Source organism: Notolepis coatsorum (genome assembly GCF_963971535.1).
Source record: "Notolepis coatsorum genome assembly, chromosome: 13".
Taxonomy (NCBI): Eukaryota; Metazoa; Chordata; class Actinopteri; order Aulopiformes; family Paralepididae; genus Notolepis; species Notolepis coatsorum.
In genome coordinates, this window is record NC_140177.1 from 128350718 (window position 1) to 128368373 (window position 17656).

A 17656-nucleotide genomic window follows, 5' to 3' on the forward strand; every position below is an offset into this window, starting at 1 on the left:
AAACCATTAGCTGATTGGTGGATTGAATGATTGACAGCCTTGTTATCCATTCAATGGCAAGAGTTTAACTGCACAGACCGTGCTTAGATGAAGTTAATAGCCTATTTTGATTCGCTATTATTTATTTAACCCTGGTCAACCTGTGAAGATATTCTGCACGAATAATTACTGCAGTGCAGGCCTGCTCAGAGCGGTCAATTTTGGCCATTTTTGAAGAAAAAATTATTCACTGGCATTTTTTTTACAGAGGAAAACATTTATAATAAAAAATAATAATAATAATAATAATTAAATATATATATATATATATGTAAATTAATAATAATTATGAGTGAATTTGTATTTCACGTGTTGTCATAGAGAAACCTCCACTGGTTGAGTTGTGTTTTGCTTTTGTTATTGTTTGTTTGTATTCATTGCATGTTCGAAATAAAGATTTCAAAAGAAAAAAAAAAATCAAAGTTGTTGTTTCTATTCATTGTCCACCCAGAGCTAAATTTTAACCCTGACCTGACCTTTAGCACGTGAGATTGACCTGCAATTAAACACACACATGAAAACCCTAGAAAAGACGTATTACACATCATTCTAGGACAAATGGGTCAAAAGTTAAATTTGAGATGGCGTTCGGCATCTTGGATTATGCAAATTCCCAGAGTTGCCCAAAGTTGCCATTTGCGCAACCAAGCTAAAATTGTTCTAGGTCCCCATATTAATACAAATTAACAAAAAAACGTCATAGGAAAGAACATTTCTAGGTTTAGTATTGAACAGATAGAAACATCAAATCGACTATTACAGCATATTAATCATACTACTAAATGTACTTTGAACACATAAGAAGAACCAGAAATACATTGGAAGTATACTCTCAGAAAACTACATGAATTATAAATATACTTATGCTATAATCTTTTTTTTTTTTTTATATATATACATTTTTTTAAGGGGGAGAGCGAGACACTGGTATCGAATCCAGCTGTCAGCGTTGCCTCCGGCTTGGCCGGCCGTCATACTGGCTCAATTGGCAGAGTCAGCGGGAGGGAAGCCGGTGGGTGGTAATCTGGTCGTTGTAAACAGCGACTCCTACAGGTCGGTCAGGGCGCCTGCACAGTGAGGAAGGGAGATGGTGAGGGTAGTGTGAGCCTCCCACACGTTACACCTCACCAATGAGAGCGCTGGCAGGTGAAAAGAAGTGGCTGGCTGGCTCTGCATGTATCGGAGGGGACATGTGATAGTATCTATCAACCCTCCCTAGACCGACCAGTGGGGGGCACATGCGAGCAACGACCAGGAAGGGGAGGGGGGAATTGGCATGACGACTAAAATTGGGATGGGAGAAAAATACAGAAAAACAGGGGTCCAAAATGAATGTTGTTCTTTACATTTCCCGACGTGGAATGCACCTGATTGGATAAATGACATGCTGGTGCTCTAGTGCGACACCTAGTGGCTGAATGTTATCTATAGCACCTTTTTAATATACATAAATATATACTTTATGTATGGGGAAATATGCAAATGTTTGACTTGGTGTATTATAGTGATGATATGAGCCACAAACGAAACAAAAAATCTATTTATTTTTTTATTGCCCATTTATATATAATAAAACAAACATTGTCTTTTTGTTTGAACAGGTGAACGGTGGCATACAGAAAGAGCTGAATAAGGAGGTCCTACACTATGACTACCATGCCTCGTTCTTCGACATCTTTGTAAGCAAGCTCTCACCTTATTCATTTTCTCTAAATGAATCTAAAGTTGGAAAATATATACGGTAGATGACATTACTTAAAAGAACACGGCAACATGTTGGGAAATCAGCTTACCGCCTTCTCCAGAGAGTGACAAGAAGATGGATACCAGTTTCCTCTCTGTGCGTTCAGTAGAAAGCTATCTGGCTACACGTTAGCCTAGCTTAGCACAATGAATGGAAGTGGACAGTGCCGGTTAGCCTTCGCGAGAGGTGTTAGTTGGACAATGCCTAGGCTACCTGTCGCTGTCCGCTTCCATTCATTGTGCTAAGCTAGGCTAACATGCAGCCAGATAGCTTTCTACTGAACGCACAGAGAGGAAACTGGTATCTATCTTCCTCTCTCTCTCTCTCTCTCTCTCTCTCTGGAGAAGACTGTAACCTAATTTCCCAAAATGTTGGCGTGTTCCTTTAACTTACAATCACTGTCAAAATAGTGTCACTTTGGGGGGGGGGGGGGACGTAAATTCCATAACAATATAATTTGACTACTTTTCTTTTAGTTAAGAATCTATATAACTTGTTTTCCTTGTGAAGTAGCTAGTAGTCTGGTAAACTGCACTTTTACAGTTTGTTTTCACCATCCCGTAAAAGGATACCAATTAATTAAATTAGCCTAAATGTTTTCCTTTCTGTGTCTGGGTTCCCTTCTCTCCGTGTGCCTCTAGGTCCTTGCTGTGTTCAGGTTCACAGCCCTCATAATGGCCTATGCTGTGTGTAAACTTCGCCACTGGTGGGCTATAGCGGTAAGTTGGAACGCTTCTGTTTTAAGGCCCTGAATGACCTTGTGAGAAGGCACTGAAAGGTCAAACTGCATCTGAAGTGTAGCTCAGAAGTCATATAGGTTTAAGTTTGTTTATTTATTTTTTACCCAGGGACAGTGCACATTAATGTAAATGTGCCAGATTTTAGCTAATTAGCTCGTTTCCATCTGTAGTCCCTGCCTACCATGCATGTCTTTATAGGACAAGGAGATTATACTGTATTTGTCAATTGTATGACTGAAATCGTATTTCACACACCCACACACAAAATAATTGTATGTTTTATATCTCATTTTCACTTACACAAGATGAGGATTTCATATAATCAATGCAACTGATTTCCTGATTGATTCACAGACTACCACGGCAACCACCACTGGTTTTTTGATCGTGAAAGTCATTTTATCAAAGGTAAGCCCATTTTATCAAGGGTAAGCCCATTTTATCAAGGGTAAGCCCATTTGATCAAAGGTAAGCCCTTTTTAGTCTGGATGACTAATTGAGTACAGCTCAGATGAAGAACCATATAAATCTGTTCAATGTTTTCAGAGGAACAAGGTTTTCAAACGTTACTATCTTATAGTGTTGTGTTCATTCATAGTGAAAGACAGTAGAGGTTGAGTACTTTATTATCTAAAGATGGTAAGTTATAGTGTTGTGTTCATTCATAGTTAAAGGCATTAGAGGTTGAATAATTCTGGTGATATATCACATTCCCACTACAACTGATATTTGATAGATTTAATAGATTTTAAAACTGCAAATACATGGGCTGTCGAGAATATATGGTTCTTCAGTGCAAGGGTTCAGTTATAACTAGGGATGTCCGATATTATCGGCCGATATTGGCATTAAAAAGTGATATCGGAAATTATCGGTATCTGTTTAAAAAAAATATATATTTAAAAATGTAAAATAAAGTTTTACATTTTTTTTTTTTTTTATCAACTTTTTCTCCCATTTTTCTATATTTTCTCCCATCCCAATTTCGTATCATCCAATTCAACCCTCCCCTGTCACGGACGCTGTTTCTTGCCTCCCACAAGCCGGCTGCAATGTGGACTAAGTCATACATAGCACAAGTCCCCTCCGGTACTTGAGGTAACAGCAGTCGCATCTTTTCACCTGCGCAGCTCGATCTCTCAGTGGCGAGGAGTAACGCGTGGGAGGCTCACGCTGCCCCCGACACTTCCTGATTCTACTGCGCAGGCGCACCAACCGACCTGTAGGAGTCGCTGTCCACAACGCCCGATCCCCACCCTTCAGTTTCCCTCCCCGTAATACGGCCAATGTGTATTACTGTGGACGACCAGCTAAACTGAAAGCAAATGTGGAGCGCTGGGCTCGAACTGACGAGCCCAGCGTCTCCAGCATTTCGTGGCGAGTGCCTTGCCCACTACGCCAAAGTTTTACATTTATTTAAACTTTATTTACCCAGGCAAGCAAGTAAGAACAAATTCTGATTTTATTTATTGTCAAAAGTATGCATAATGTTGTGTTAATTCCACAACAAGAGATATGTAATGTTAATTACCTGAAATTATTCCGTTTTTTGGGGGGGGGGAAACACTGCATATATCGGTATCGGTTGATATCGGTATCGAAAATTAAGAGTTGGACAATATCGGTATATCGGTATCGGTAAAAAAGCCAATATCGAACATCCCTAGTTATAACGGATGCTTTCATTAGAGTGAAATTAGCAGAATTAAACTTTCTTTATTCCTCATTCCTTCCTCCCTCCCTCATTCCTTCCTCTCCCTCCTCTCTCCCTCATTCCTTCCTCTCTCCCTCATTCCTTCCTCTCTCCCTCATTCCTTCCTCCCGCCCTCAACTCTTCCTCCCTCATTCCTTACTTCCTCCCTCAACCCTTCTTTTCTCCCTCCCTCAACCCTTCCACCTTCCTCCCTCCCTCAACCCTTCCTCCCTTCCCCCCCCTCCCCCCCCCCCCCCCCCTCCCTGCAGCTCCTCTCTCAGGGGCCTTTGGGTATCTGTTGCCCATCATCTCATTTATTCTGGCCTGGATAGAGACCTGGCTGCTGGACTTCAAGGTCCTGCCTCAGGAGACAGAGGATGAGAACAGTGAGTCATGGCAACGCTCCTGTCACTCAGGACACACACTGTCACTCAGGACACACACTGTCACTCAGGACACACACTGTCACTCAGGACACACACTGTCACTCAGGACACACACTGTCTCTCAGGACACACACTGTCACTCAGGACACACACACTGTCACTCAGGACACACACTGTCACTCAGGACACACACTGTCACTCAGGACACACACTGTCTCTCAGGACACACACTGTCACTCAGGACACACACACTGTCACTCAGGACACACACTGTCACTCAGGACACACACACTGTCACTCAGGACACACACTGTCACTCAGGACACACACTGTCTCTCAGGACACACACACTGTCACTCAGGACACACACTGTCTCTCAGGACACACACTGTCTCTCAGGACACACACTGTCACTCAGGACACACACTGTCACTCAGGACACACACTGTCACTCAGGACACACACACCGTCACTCAGGACACACACTGTCACTCAGGACACACACTGTCACTCAGGACACACACTGTCACTCAGGACACACACTGTCTCTCAGGACACACACTGTCACTCAGGACACACACTGTCACTCAGGACACACACACTGTCTCTCAGGACACACACACTGTCTCTCAGGACACACACTGTCTCTCAGGACACACACTGTCACTCAGGACACACACACTGTCACTCAGGACACACACTGTCACTCAGGACACACACTGTCACTCAGTACACACACTGTCACTCAGGACACACACTGTCACTCAGTACACACACACACTGTCACTCAGGACACACACTGTCACTCAGGACACACACTGTCTCTCAGGACACACACTGTCACTCAGGACACACACTGTCACTCAGGACACACACTGTCACTCAGGACACACACACTGTCACTCAGGACACACACTGTCACTCAGTACACACACTGTCACTCAGGACCACACACTGTCTCTCAGGACACACACTGTCACTCAGGACACACACCGTCACTCAGGACACACACTGTCACTCAGGACACACACTGTCTCTCAGGACACACACTGTCACTCAGGACACACACTGTCACTCAGGACACACACTGTCACTCAGGACACACACACTGTCACTCAGGACACACACTGTCACTCAGGACACACACACTGTCACTCAGGACACACACTGTCACTCAGGACACACACACTGTCTCTCAGGACACACACTGTCACTCAGGACACACACTGTCACTCAGGACACACGTCACTCAGGACACACACACTGTCACTCAGGACACACACTGTCACTCAGGACACACACACTGTCACTCAGGACACACACTGTCACTCAGGACACACACTGTCTCTCAGGACACACACTGTCACTCAGGACACACACTGTCACTCAGGACACACACACTGTCTCTCAGGACACACACTGTCACTCAGGACACACACTGTCACTCAGGACACACACTGTCTCTCAGGACACACACTGTCACTCAGGACACACACACTGTCACTCAGGACACACACTGTCTCTCAGGACACACACTGTCACTCAGGACACACACACTGTCACTCAGGACACACACTGTCTCTCAGGACACACACTGTCTCTCAGGACACACACTGTCACTCAGTACACACACTGTCACTCAGGACACACACACTGTCTCTCAGGACACACACTGTCTCTCAGGACACACACTGTCTCTCAGGACACACACTGTCACTCAGTACACACACTGTCACTCAGGACACACACACTGTCACTCAGGACACACACTGTCACTCAGGACACACACTGTCACTCAGGACACACACTGTCACTCAGGACACACACTGTCACTCAGGAACACACACTGTCACTCAGGACACACACTGTCACTCAGGACACACAAACTGTCACTCAGGACACACACTGTCTCTCAGGACACACACACTGTCACTCAGTACACACACTGTCTCTCAGGACACACACACTGTCACTCAGGACACACACTGTCTCTCAGGACACACACTGTCACTCAGGACACACACACTGTCTCTCAGGACACACGTCTCTCAGGACACACACTGTCACTCAGGACACACACTGTCACTCAGGACACACACTGTCACTCAGGACACACACTGTCACTCAGGACACACACACTGTCACTCAGGACACACACTGTCACTCAGGACACACACACTGTCTCTCAGGACACACACTGTCACTCAGGACACACACTGTCACTCAGGACACACACACCGTCACTCAGGACACACACTGTCACTCAGTACACACACTGTCTCTCAGGACACACACACTGTCACTCAGGACACACACTGTCACTCAGTACACACACTGTCTCTCAGGACACACACACTGTCACTCAGGACACACACTGTCACAAAAGATGGCTTATTGGTGACGTCATGTTGTGCATGAAAAGGTCAGAGCATCAAAAAGCATCAAAACATTAAAAAAAATTATTTTACTCTGAAATTCGTGTTATTTGATTTGAGAGGTAAAATAAACTGAATTGCTTAGCCCCATTATTCAATAATGATATAAGCTGCTATCTGGTAAACTAGCAAACAAGCTCATTATTATAGTTCAGTGAGCTTGATTGATTGATTGATTGAAAACTTTATTAACAGATTGCAGAATGGGTACAATACAGTACAGCTCAATACACACAATTGTTAAGGGGATGCAGACCAGAGAAAGACTTTCGTCTTGTTTCCACCAGGGTCCCCCATTTTCAATTCATCAGGACATATATGACATACATGACATACAGATAGTCAGTACTGCTACATCTATACATTTATGACATACCAGATTTGCAAATACAGTACTGTTTGTGATACAGAAGGAGTCAAGAAAAGGGAGTATATACATTTGACGTAGAAACTGTACATTGGAGGAGGTTGGGTGGGGGGGGTTGGGTACACTGGGATATTGACAACCATACTGGGTAATTTACATTGGAGGTGGTTGGGGGGGGGGGGGGGGGGCACACTGTATAGACAAGCAAAACTGTACATTGAGGGGGGGGAGACTCTGTACAAACAAACAAAATTGTACATTGGACTATTGACAAAACCATACTAGGTAAATGACTGTACATTGGAGGGGGTTGGGTTAGGATATTTACAGGGGCCAGTGTTGAATTGCAGTCTCCCGTAGGTGTCTCTTGAGAGAGGTTTTGAAAGTGGGTAGTGATCCACATTCCTTTACAGCTTTGGGTAGGGCGTTCCACATTGATGTGGCATAATTGCGAAACGTGTTTAGTCCCTTATTTGAGCCGAATCTGGGTTTAACATGATTTGTGGAGCTCCCTCTGGTGTTGTGATCGTGGTATTCACTGACCTTTGGGAAGTATTTTGCCATGTACTAGTGAGACAACCAGGCTAACGCAAACCATGACTGAGATGGTTAATAGCTTTTTATGTTATATGTTGGCTCATAAAGTATATTTGAATAGCCCACCTACTTTTGATCAAATTCTTTTTTTTTCTTCTTTTTTTTACAAACAAAACACAATACAATAATACAATAAAACACAAGATAGGTCACCTACTTGAAGGTACTTGATGGTCCCTTGATTCATGTGACCAGGGAATCACGTCATTTCTTAGAATCCTATTCAGCTTCATCTGATTTAGCAGCTGATTGTTCTCCTCTTCATGCTAATCGCATGACGCACTGCAATTTACAATACTTCTGGTTTTTATTGTCTGTTTTTATGACTCATCAATAAAACCATTTTTCTTTTACATGCAAGCAATTCCATTTACTTCTATAGACTAGTAATAGTGAGATTAAGTAATATAACTATTTTAAGGCCTTTTCTGTAATTCAACTGTGACAGGATAGGTGAACTTGACGACACACAAAGTTACTTTTAGTTACTTCATCTGTTTGTTCTGATGGATTCTCGACTGCGAATGGGCTCAGCTAAACAGTATATGGTGGCAATAGCTGACTGCTCTGACTTTCCTGATTGGAAACCAAAATAATGCTATTTCCTTTTGGTAATTTTTACAACATTTTTGTGTGAGCTCTTACACCCAAATGAGGTTTAAATTGTGGTTCAGACCTTCTATCAATGCTAGAATATAAACCTCATTTGGGTGTAAGAGCTCACAAATATTGTATGGCCTCATAGAGCCCCATTCATTGTCTATGGAGCAGCCCCAGATTTTACATCCCAGTGACATCACTGATTCGAGGATTCTCCCTCTGATTTCTAGCTTTAGGCTAGAGTGGTGCATCTTTACAAATACTGACTCACCTGTCCTTGGGCACAAGAAGAACATACTGACTGAACTGTCCTGGGGCGCAAGAAGAACATACTGACTAGGGATGCCCCGATCGATCGGCCACCGATCGTTATCGGCCGATATTCAGTATAAATATGCGATCGGTGATCGGTGGTGATGTTTTATTTTCACCGATCGCCAAACCCGATCACTCGCTGTTGCTGAGTTCTGTCTCAGACACCGGTGGTGCGGCGTCTGCTCTCAAGTCCAGCCCCTCCTGCACGCATGTAAACACGGGTCTAGTCTAGTGAGACACGGGAGGACGGCGTGTCGGCGGCGTCTCCCTGAGCTAACATTAGCTTAGCTACCGTTACAAAATGACCCAGTCAACTATTCACTTTTAGTTTAATACATGATGAGGCATTGTCTAACCCAGGGGTGGCCAACCCACGGCTCGCGAGCCGCATGCGGCTCTTTGCCCGTCAATGTGCGGCTCTTCCATCCATAAAAAAAAATTAAAACAAAATATTTTCTTATTTTTTTTTTACTAATTTTTTTTTTTTTACTATTTTTTTTTTTATGTCACTCATTCCATACGGACGTAGAATAAACATTTACAATTTTTTTTTAAATGGTCCATTTGCATGTTCTTGGTATCTGAATCTAGGGACATATATGGATCAGTGTCAGAAATAGTGTGTCTGTTACTAGGCTTGAGTAAATTGTAATGAACCAAAGGAGAATATCAATTCTATTTAAAAAAGAAATTATCTTTGACTGTAAATAACACCATGCTAAAATTTACCAGACCTGAAAAATCTAAGCAAATGAATAAAGGGAAGATGATTAAACAGAAGGTTTTTTAGATACAGTACTGAATTCTGCCATCTTTTTTATAATGTAAATTTCTCCACCATTTTTCATCATATTGCAACACCGTTTTTTGCAAGACGTTCACAGAAAGGTAGAGAAACTAACTGCGTTCTGTTTTATGGCAATAACATTCAGGTTTGTGGGAGATAATCCCAAAAAATAAGAGAAATTAAAAAGTAAATCCAGAAGTCAGATGATTGACAGGGGCTGGTGTGAGCTGGGTAGGGTAGTTTTTCGAAATTTGAAAGCCCTGAGTCTCTTCCTTCAAAAGACTACACTCACTTTTGGCTGTGCCACTTCCTCCTGTCAATATGCGCCGGTTTCCGACTCAATGCCCTGAGATTTCTATAATCTTATATTTCACTAATAACAGTTAAAATAATTGGTAAACAAACATAATGCTGAAAATATACACTTTTACTGTATATCTCGGGCTTAAGAGGTTAACCCTGTGAGGCCCAAATTAAAAAGAAATTAGCAACTTCAGAGGCCAGAGGGTGGGACATATAAAAACATTTACTATCAAATAGCATTGTGAGGCTGAACAACAGGACCAATTGACTATACATGTGCTTAAAGGGGAACTATCTTATAAATGGCTTTTTTCAGTGTTTACCATTGTTTCTTAGCTATGTGGACTTATATTAATAGGATATATGTCTCTAATTCTCATATTGGCGAATTCTTCCAATTCTCCTCTCACAATATTCACCCTCACTGAACTGAGTCATCTGAAAATGTGCATATCTGTGATGTCAGAGATTTCTCAGCTGCATAATAATGTGGCAGTTGATGTGGCAGTTGGCACCAGGCCACACAGTGGTTGGAGCCCAGCCTCAAAACGGCTTAAGATCTTGAGGTAGAAAAATGCGGTTTTTAGTACTTGATTAGAAATACAAAACAATGCATTTTTTTTGAAAAAAACCTAGGTGTTCCATAGACTCACAGGAATTGTGTAAAAGTGCCCAAATAGTGAAAGAAATAGTAAAATAGTTCCCCTTTAACATTTTTTAAATAAACATTATTTTTTTAAATGGCTAAAAGTGATTTTGTAATTTTGCAACCGTGGGTCTCACAGGGTACTTTTAACCCTGTGAGGCCCAAATAAAAAAGACATTAGCAACTTCAGAGGCCAGAGGGTGAGACCTATAAACACATGAAGGGTGCCGTGACTGAAAAAAAAGGTTGAGAAACGCTGGTATATGGTGTGGCTCTTTGTGGTACCACAGTCATTTTTTTGTGGCTCTTAGTCTCTGACTGGTTGGCCACCCCTGGTCTAACCGAACGGTATCTAGCCGGCCAGCTACCGATAGCTCCTGACATCAACAAACGCTCTAGCAAGTATAGTAGGTAGGTATGATACCTGTTAGCTGTTAGCTGTTAGCTCACGTTAGCGCAAGTTAGTTCACTGTTAAAAACGAAATGTCCCATTGAACTAAATAATTCACTGAGGCGTTGTATTAACGTTATATATCCGGCTAGCAGTAGCTACAGATAGCTCCTGATATCAATGTCTTATAACACTGATTCGATGCGTATTCGAGCTGAGGGCTTGCTGAGCACAGTTAAGTAACGTTATACCAATAGGGTCCAGGTGCAGCGCCGGAGAATCCTGGCCGTAGCTCGAGGCTACTCGAGTATAGGTCCAGCTGCAGCTCCGGAGAATCCTGGCTGTAGCTGGAGGCTACTAGAGTACACACAGACAGTGGAGCTTGTTGCGTGGTGGCGATGTCTCGCAGATAATACAAGTACAAGTCTAATTATATAATATATATATTTTATATAAAAAAAAATTATATAAAATAAATTTTAATTTCTTTTAATCAAAAACGATCAGTATCGGTATCGGCCGATATGGCTCACGACGATCGGTGATCGGTATTGGTGGCAAAAAACGTGATCGGGGCATCCCTAATACTGACTGACCTGTCCTGGGGCACAGAAAGAACATACTGACTGACCTGTCCTGGGGCGCAGTGGCGTAACTCTCTCTCAATGTGTGCCGGGGACAGATTTGGGGGCGTGGCGAGTGACGTCGATGGGGGTGGAGTTCCGAACTCCCTCTTGTGCCCACGGTTCTCTTACAGGCCTCTCGCTTAATGTCAATAGCCTCTCAACGGGCTGTACGAGGGAGTGGCCGGTGTCGCTCGCCTTTGTGTGTAGGCAGCGTGTAGACGTGGGTTGACTGTCAAGTCCGTAGAGGGGGCCCTGGAGCGTCCACCCCAGTCGGGTCTGAACCGCGACTGGGCATCCTTTGGGTCCGATGTGGGCCGCCTCAATTGGGAGAATGAGGTCCGCGTGGTCGGAGCCGATGAGCAGGGTCGGTGTGGCGCCGTCGATAAGCGGTATAGGTAGTTGACGTAGGTGCACATACTTCGCCATCAGCTGTGGGATGGGGTAGGTGTACTGTGATAGGCCTATGTCGTGGCTGGTGAAGACGTTGGTAATACTATACTGCTTCTCGGGCTGGTCCACCGCTGCTATCTTGAAGGAGACCTTTTCACCCTTTATGGTCTTCTGGTCTCTTCTGATGGTGCGTATTGTCATGGTACCTTTGGCACCCCACTGGGCTGCGGCGGAAGCGAGGAGGAGAGTCTTTTCAGACCCATCGTCCAGGACGGCGTAAGTGTCCAGGACCTTGTCCTCGTAGCTCAGGAGCACTCTGACCACTTTGATGAGCACTCGGGGGGTCCCGCTATGCTGGTCAATGTGGAGCACTCCTGTTGGTCGGTTGCTTTGGATCTTCTGGAGTGGTGCCGACTCGCGGTCGTCCGAGTAGCACCGTGACTCCCAGTGTCTGCTGTAGCAGTCGGGACACCAGGGGGCGGTCTGGTGGGTCTTCGGTACTGGTGCCACCGCCTCGGCCTGGTACATTACCGCGACGGGCCCACTTTGTTGTCCTGGCGGACGCCTGTTGATGTCATGCAGGACCTCCAAGTGGGCACCGCCGCACCTGCTGCACTTATTCTTCAAGCGGCACTCAGCTGCCATATGGCTGCGCGCGCAGCGGAAGCAGCGGCGGTGGTCTTTGATCCACTGACTCACCTCGTCCGTGGTCAGCTTCCCGAAAGTGTCGCATTGATACAGCCGATGTTCCCCTTCACAGTACTGGCATTCAATCTTCCACTCCTCTTTCGTCGAGGGGGTGTTGTGGTTCTTGTGCTGCGGTACTGATTCGGCTTGGTGCATAACGGTCACCGACCGGCGGTTATCATTTGATCCCCGAGGTCCTGGTCTTGGGCTTGGTCCACTCCATACGAACGTGTCCAGTCGTAGGCTGCTGACCTCCCTGGCGAGGAAATCAGATAAGTCTAGGAGGGATGCCTCTGGGCCGTTGGGGTCACGGTGGTCTCTCTGCCGCCGAAAACGCTCTTGTCGGGCGGGAGGGAGCTTCTCTAATATCCTTTCTACATTAGAGTTAGCGTACAGTTTGTATATCCCTTTTTCCTTTTGGGACCCCAGCATCCCTACCAGGGACTGTACCTTGATAGAGAGGTCATCTAGTGCTCTGTTGTCTCTGGCTGGGGGGAGACGGTCGATGTCTCTTATCTCTTGTATCACGTAGTCCCATATGCGTCCATAACGTTGGTCGAGGGCTACTAGAGCCGCGGTGTATGGGGTACTTGAGTTGGAATATGCCAGCGCTATATTATGCGCTCTGGGCACCTTCAGGTGCTTGAGTAGGATAGCATACTTGTACGTCTCATCGGGGACATCGGACATCATTGTCTCTAAGCACATTCGTAGCTCTGTGTACTGTGCTCTGTTCTCGTGTGTGAAGTCCGGGAACGTCGGTGTGCCAAGGTACGATGCCATGGATGGCTGGCACATCGGTGAGCGTTGGGGGAGAGGCCTCTTGGGCGAGTCTCCCCGTACGTGTCGTCGTGGGCTCGTACTTGGTGGGTACCAGGGGTCGGGTACCCAGGTGCTGTTCCTCGGTGCTGACGGTGCGTCAAACTCACCCGTGAGTTGAGTCGGGGGTTTGTAGCGCAGTGCCTCGGGGCTGACGTCTGGGCTGTACTGGGCCTCCTGGTCCAGAGTACGTTGCTGCTGGTCGGGGCTGTACTGGGCCTCCTGGTCCAGAGTACGTTGCTGCTGGTCGGCTTGACATTCCTCCTCTTCCTCTTCCTCTTCCTCTGCTAGGTCCTGGAGTCTTCTGTTCAGTCTCTCGGCGTGGTCCGGTTCTTCCCGGTTGCTGGGTCTCGTATGGACCGGCCGGGGAGGGGGTTCGGAGATGTGGACAGGATCCTCCTGTTGGCGGGGTCCCGGGTCGCTTGGTCGGGTAGGGGAATGTGTCCTAGACCCTTGTCGTGATGATCTCCGGGAGCTCCGTGCGGAGAGAGGGGGTGTCGCCATGGCAATCAATTTTTTCCATCATCTGCGCCTGCAGCCGGTCGCGCTCTGCCTCGCGCTGGGCATGGGCGGCGTCGCGCACTGCTTCGCGCTGGGCATTGGCGGCGTCGCGCTGTGCATCGGCGCGGCTTCTTTCAATGTTCTCTTCCGTCTGAAGGCGTCTGGTCTCCAGTCTTATGCGGTCGTCTTCACTCCTTTGTTGCGCCTGGAAGCGCTCTCGCTCGGTTGCAGAATGTTCGCGTTCACTGAGGGCTTGCGCTTGGAGTTGCGCGTGAAGGCGCTCTCGTTGGTCTGCAGCTTGTTCGCGCTCGCTCGTCTGTTGCGCTTGAAGTCGATCGCGTTCGGTGGAGGCTGCCAGGGTGGCGATGAATGCCTGCGCCAGCATCTTGTCCGCTTCGCTGGGGGAAGACACCGGCGGAGGTGATCGGCTTCTGGCAGTGCTCGTTGGAGATCCGTTCTCCTGTCGCGCTCCGAGGAGGTCCATCTCCTGGGTGTGCGTCTCTTCTGGTAGTGGGTCGGGTTCCGTCCCTGGAGCGCTTTCTTTATCCTGGAGCTCTCCGGGGACTGTCCCGTTGGCGTTGTCGGGGGGTAAAGTCATGTCATGTCCCTCCTGGTCCCCCCCGTGAGCTTGGTCAGTTACGTTAGAACCCACTAGGGTCTCTACTGGCAGGGTCGCCTGGTCGGTAGGGTTTGACATACTTTGGCTATCCGCTTTACTTATTTTATCCGCCTTTAACGTCTGTATAAAGCTAGGTAGTAGACTGGCAGCGTAGTCCTCTAGGTAAGAAGGTGGCTGCCGTCTGCGCGTCAGGCGTTCTAGCTTAGGAGAGCCGTTTGTGGAGTGTTCACTGCTGGCCATGTCAATATTAATATTATATTAATATTACGCTAATTACCCTCCGGCTCGAAGGACCAATTGTAACTGAGGGGTACAATTCCCTGACTGTATTGAATAAGTATGGTATCATTAAAACACTACTGCGTTATGTACATTACTACTGGCCATACAGTACACAGGTATATGTGATGAACACCCCCACAATAACACGGCTTCACAAGAAATACTGTTTAGAATAATATTTATTAGAAGAGCACCAAGATTATCTTACATTACTTATCAAGATTGAGAGTTGCGCTTGTAAGGCGAAGAATGTGCATGAATAGGTCAAGAGCGTAAGTCCATGAGCATATCACGAAGGGGATAATTAATACCACCTGTAGCATAAGAATTATATATGGTACACTAGTACAGGGGTGGCCAACCAGTCAGAGACTAAGAGCCACAAAAAAATGACTGTGGTACCACAAAGAGCCACACCATATACCAGCGTTTCTCAACCTTTTTTTTCAGTCACGGCACCCTTCATGTGTTTATAGGTCTCACCCTCTGGCCTCTGAAGTTGCTAATGTCTTTTTTATTTGGGCCTCACAGGGTTAAAAGTACCCTGTGAGACCCACGGTTGCAAAATTACAAAATCACTTTTAGCCATTTAAAAAAATAATGTTTATTTAAAAAATGTTAAAGGGGAACTATTTTACTATTTCTTTCACTATTTGGGCACTTTTACACAATTCCTGTGAGTCTATGTCATCAAAGAGAAGTTGCCTATTCTCAGTCCTTGCCCCACAATGGTGGAATGAACTACCCACCCCAGTTAGGACAGCCGAATCACGTCCAATCTTTCGCCGTCGACTAAAGACGCACTTCTTCAACCATTATCTGAATTAAAAAAAAAAAAAAAAAAAAAAGAAAAAAAAAATCTAACCCTAACTAACCGTACTGTCATGCACTTGTCCTAATAAACTAACCTACACTGTAGCACTCAACACTTTGATGAACATTGTTGCTCAGCTGATAGAGTTGTGCCCTTCCTGATGGCTTGTCGTACAGAACTTGTAAGTCGCTTTGGATAAAAGCGTCAGCTAAATGACTAAATGTAAATGTAAATGTCTATGGAACACCTAGGTTTTTTTCAAAAAAAATGCATTGTTTTGTATTTCTAATCAAGTACTAAAAACCGCATTTTTCTACCTCAAGATCTTAAGCCGTTTTGAGGCTGGGCTCCAACCACTGTGTGGCCTGGTGCCAACTGCCACATTATTATGCAGCTGAGAAATCTCTGACATCACAGATATGCACATTTTCAGATGACTCAGTTCAGTGAGGGTGAATATTGTGAGAGGAGAATTGGATCCTATCCTATTAATATAAGTCCACATAGCTAAGAAACAATGGTAAACACTGAAAAAAGCCATTTATAAGATAGTTCCCCTTTAAGCACATGTATAGTCAATTGGTCCTGTTGTTCAGCCTCACAATGCTATTTGATAGTAAATGTTTTTATATGTCCCACCCTCTGGCCTCTGAAGTTGCTAATTTCTTTTTAATTTGGGCCTCACAGGGTTAACCTCTTAAGCCTGAGATATACAGTAAAAGTGTATATTTTCAGCATTATGTTTGTTTACCAATTATTTTAACTGTTATTAGTGAAATATAAGATTATAGAAATCTCAGGGCATTGAGTCGGAAACCGGCGCATATTGACAGGAGGAAGTGGCACAGCCAAAAGTGAGTGTAGTCTTTTGAAGGAAGAGACTCAGGGCTTTCAAATTTCGAAAAACTACCCTACCCAGCTCACACCAGCCCCTGTCAATCATCTGACTTCTGGATTTACTTTTTAATTTCTCTTATTTTTTGGGATTATCTCCCACAAACCTGAACGTTATTGCCATAAAACAGAACGCAGTTAGTTTCTCTACCTTTCTGTGAACGTCTTGCAAAAAACGGTGTTGCAATATGATGAAAAATGGTGGAGAAATTTACATTATAAAAAAGATGGCAGAATTCAGTACTGTATCTACAAAACCTTCTGTTTAATCATCTTCCCTTTATTCATTTGCTTAGATTTTTCAGGTCTGGTCAATTTTAGCATGGTGTTATTTACAGTCAAAGATAATATTTTTTTTAAATAGAATTGATATTCTCCTTTGGTTCATTACAATTTACTCAAGCCTAGTAACAGACACACTATTTCTGACACTGATCCATATATGTCCCTAGATTCAGATACCAAGAACATGCAAATGGACCATTTAAAAAAAAATTGTAAATGTTTATTCTACGTCCTTATGGAATGAGTGACATAAAAAAAAAAAAGTAATTTTTTTTTTTTTTTTTTTTTTTTTTTTTATGGATGGAAGAGCCGCACATTGACGGGCAAAGAGCCGCATGCGGCTCGCGAGCCGCGGGTTGGCCACCCCTGCACTAGTAGGTCAGCTGGAGATACTAAGGGGGTTCCCTCCGGTTGTAAGCCAGCAGGGGGGAGGATTTGTCTGTAGCAAAAGTCTGGATCAACGGGGAATCAATAAGCTCCAGCTACGGGAGGCGGTACATTACTCCCTTGATCGGCAGACGAAAGCAGCAGCTATAATCCAAGTATGCGCGACAGCATAGGTGAAAGCCAGCCAGCCTCTCCTAGAGACGGGCTCGAGTGATGCTCCTCACGGGTAAATCCCACACAGCAGCGGGTAGACGGTTCTCTGCTCCAGCAACCACGGTACCAAAATCAATATAATCCAGCCGGAAAAGG

The 17656-nt window shown here is 45.0% G+C and overlaps 1 protein-coding gene across 1 annotated transcript in view; it reads left to right on the top strand.

Moving 5' to 3' along the window:
* The window catches only part of stard3nl (STARD3 N-terminal like), a 114877-nt gene that overhangs the window by 72370 nt on the left and 24851 nt on the right, over positions 1-17656 (top strand). Inside the window, 5 exon segments of the mRNA XM_084328120.1 lie at positions 1641-1718; positions 2425-2502; positions 2878-2931; positions 4486-4498; positions 4501-4602. Coding sequence (XP_084184246.1) covers positions 1641-1718; positions 2425-2502; positions 2878-2931; positions 4486-4498; positions 4501-4602 — 325 coding nt within the window.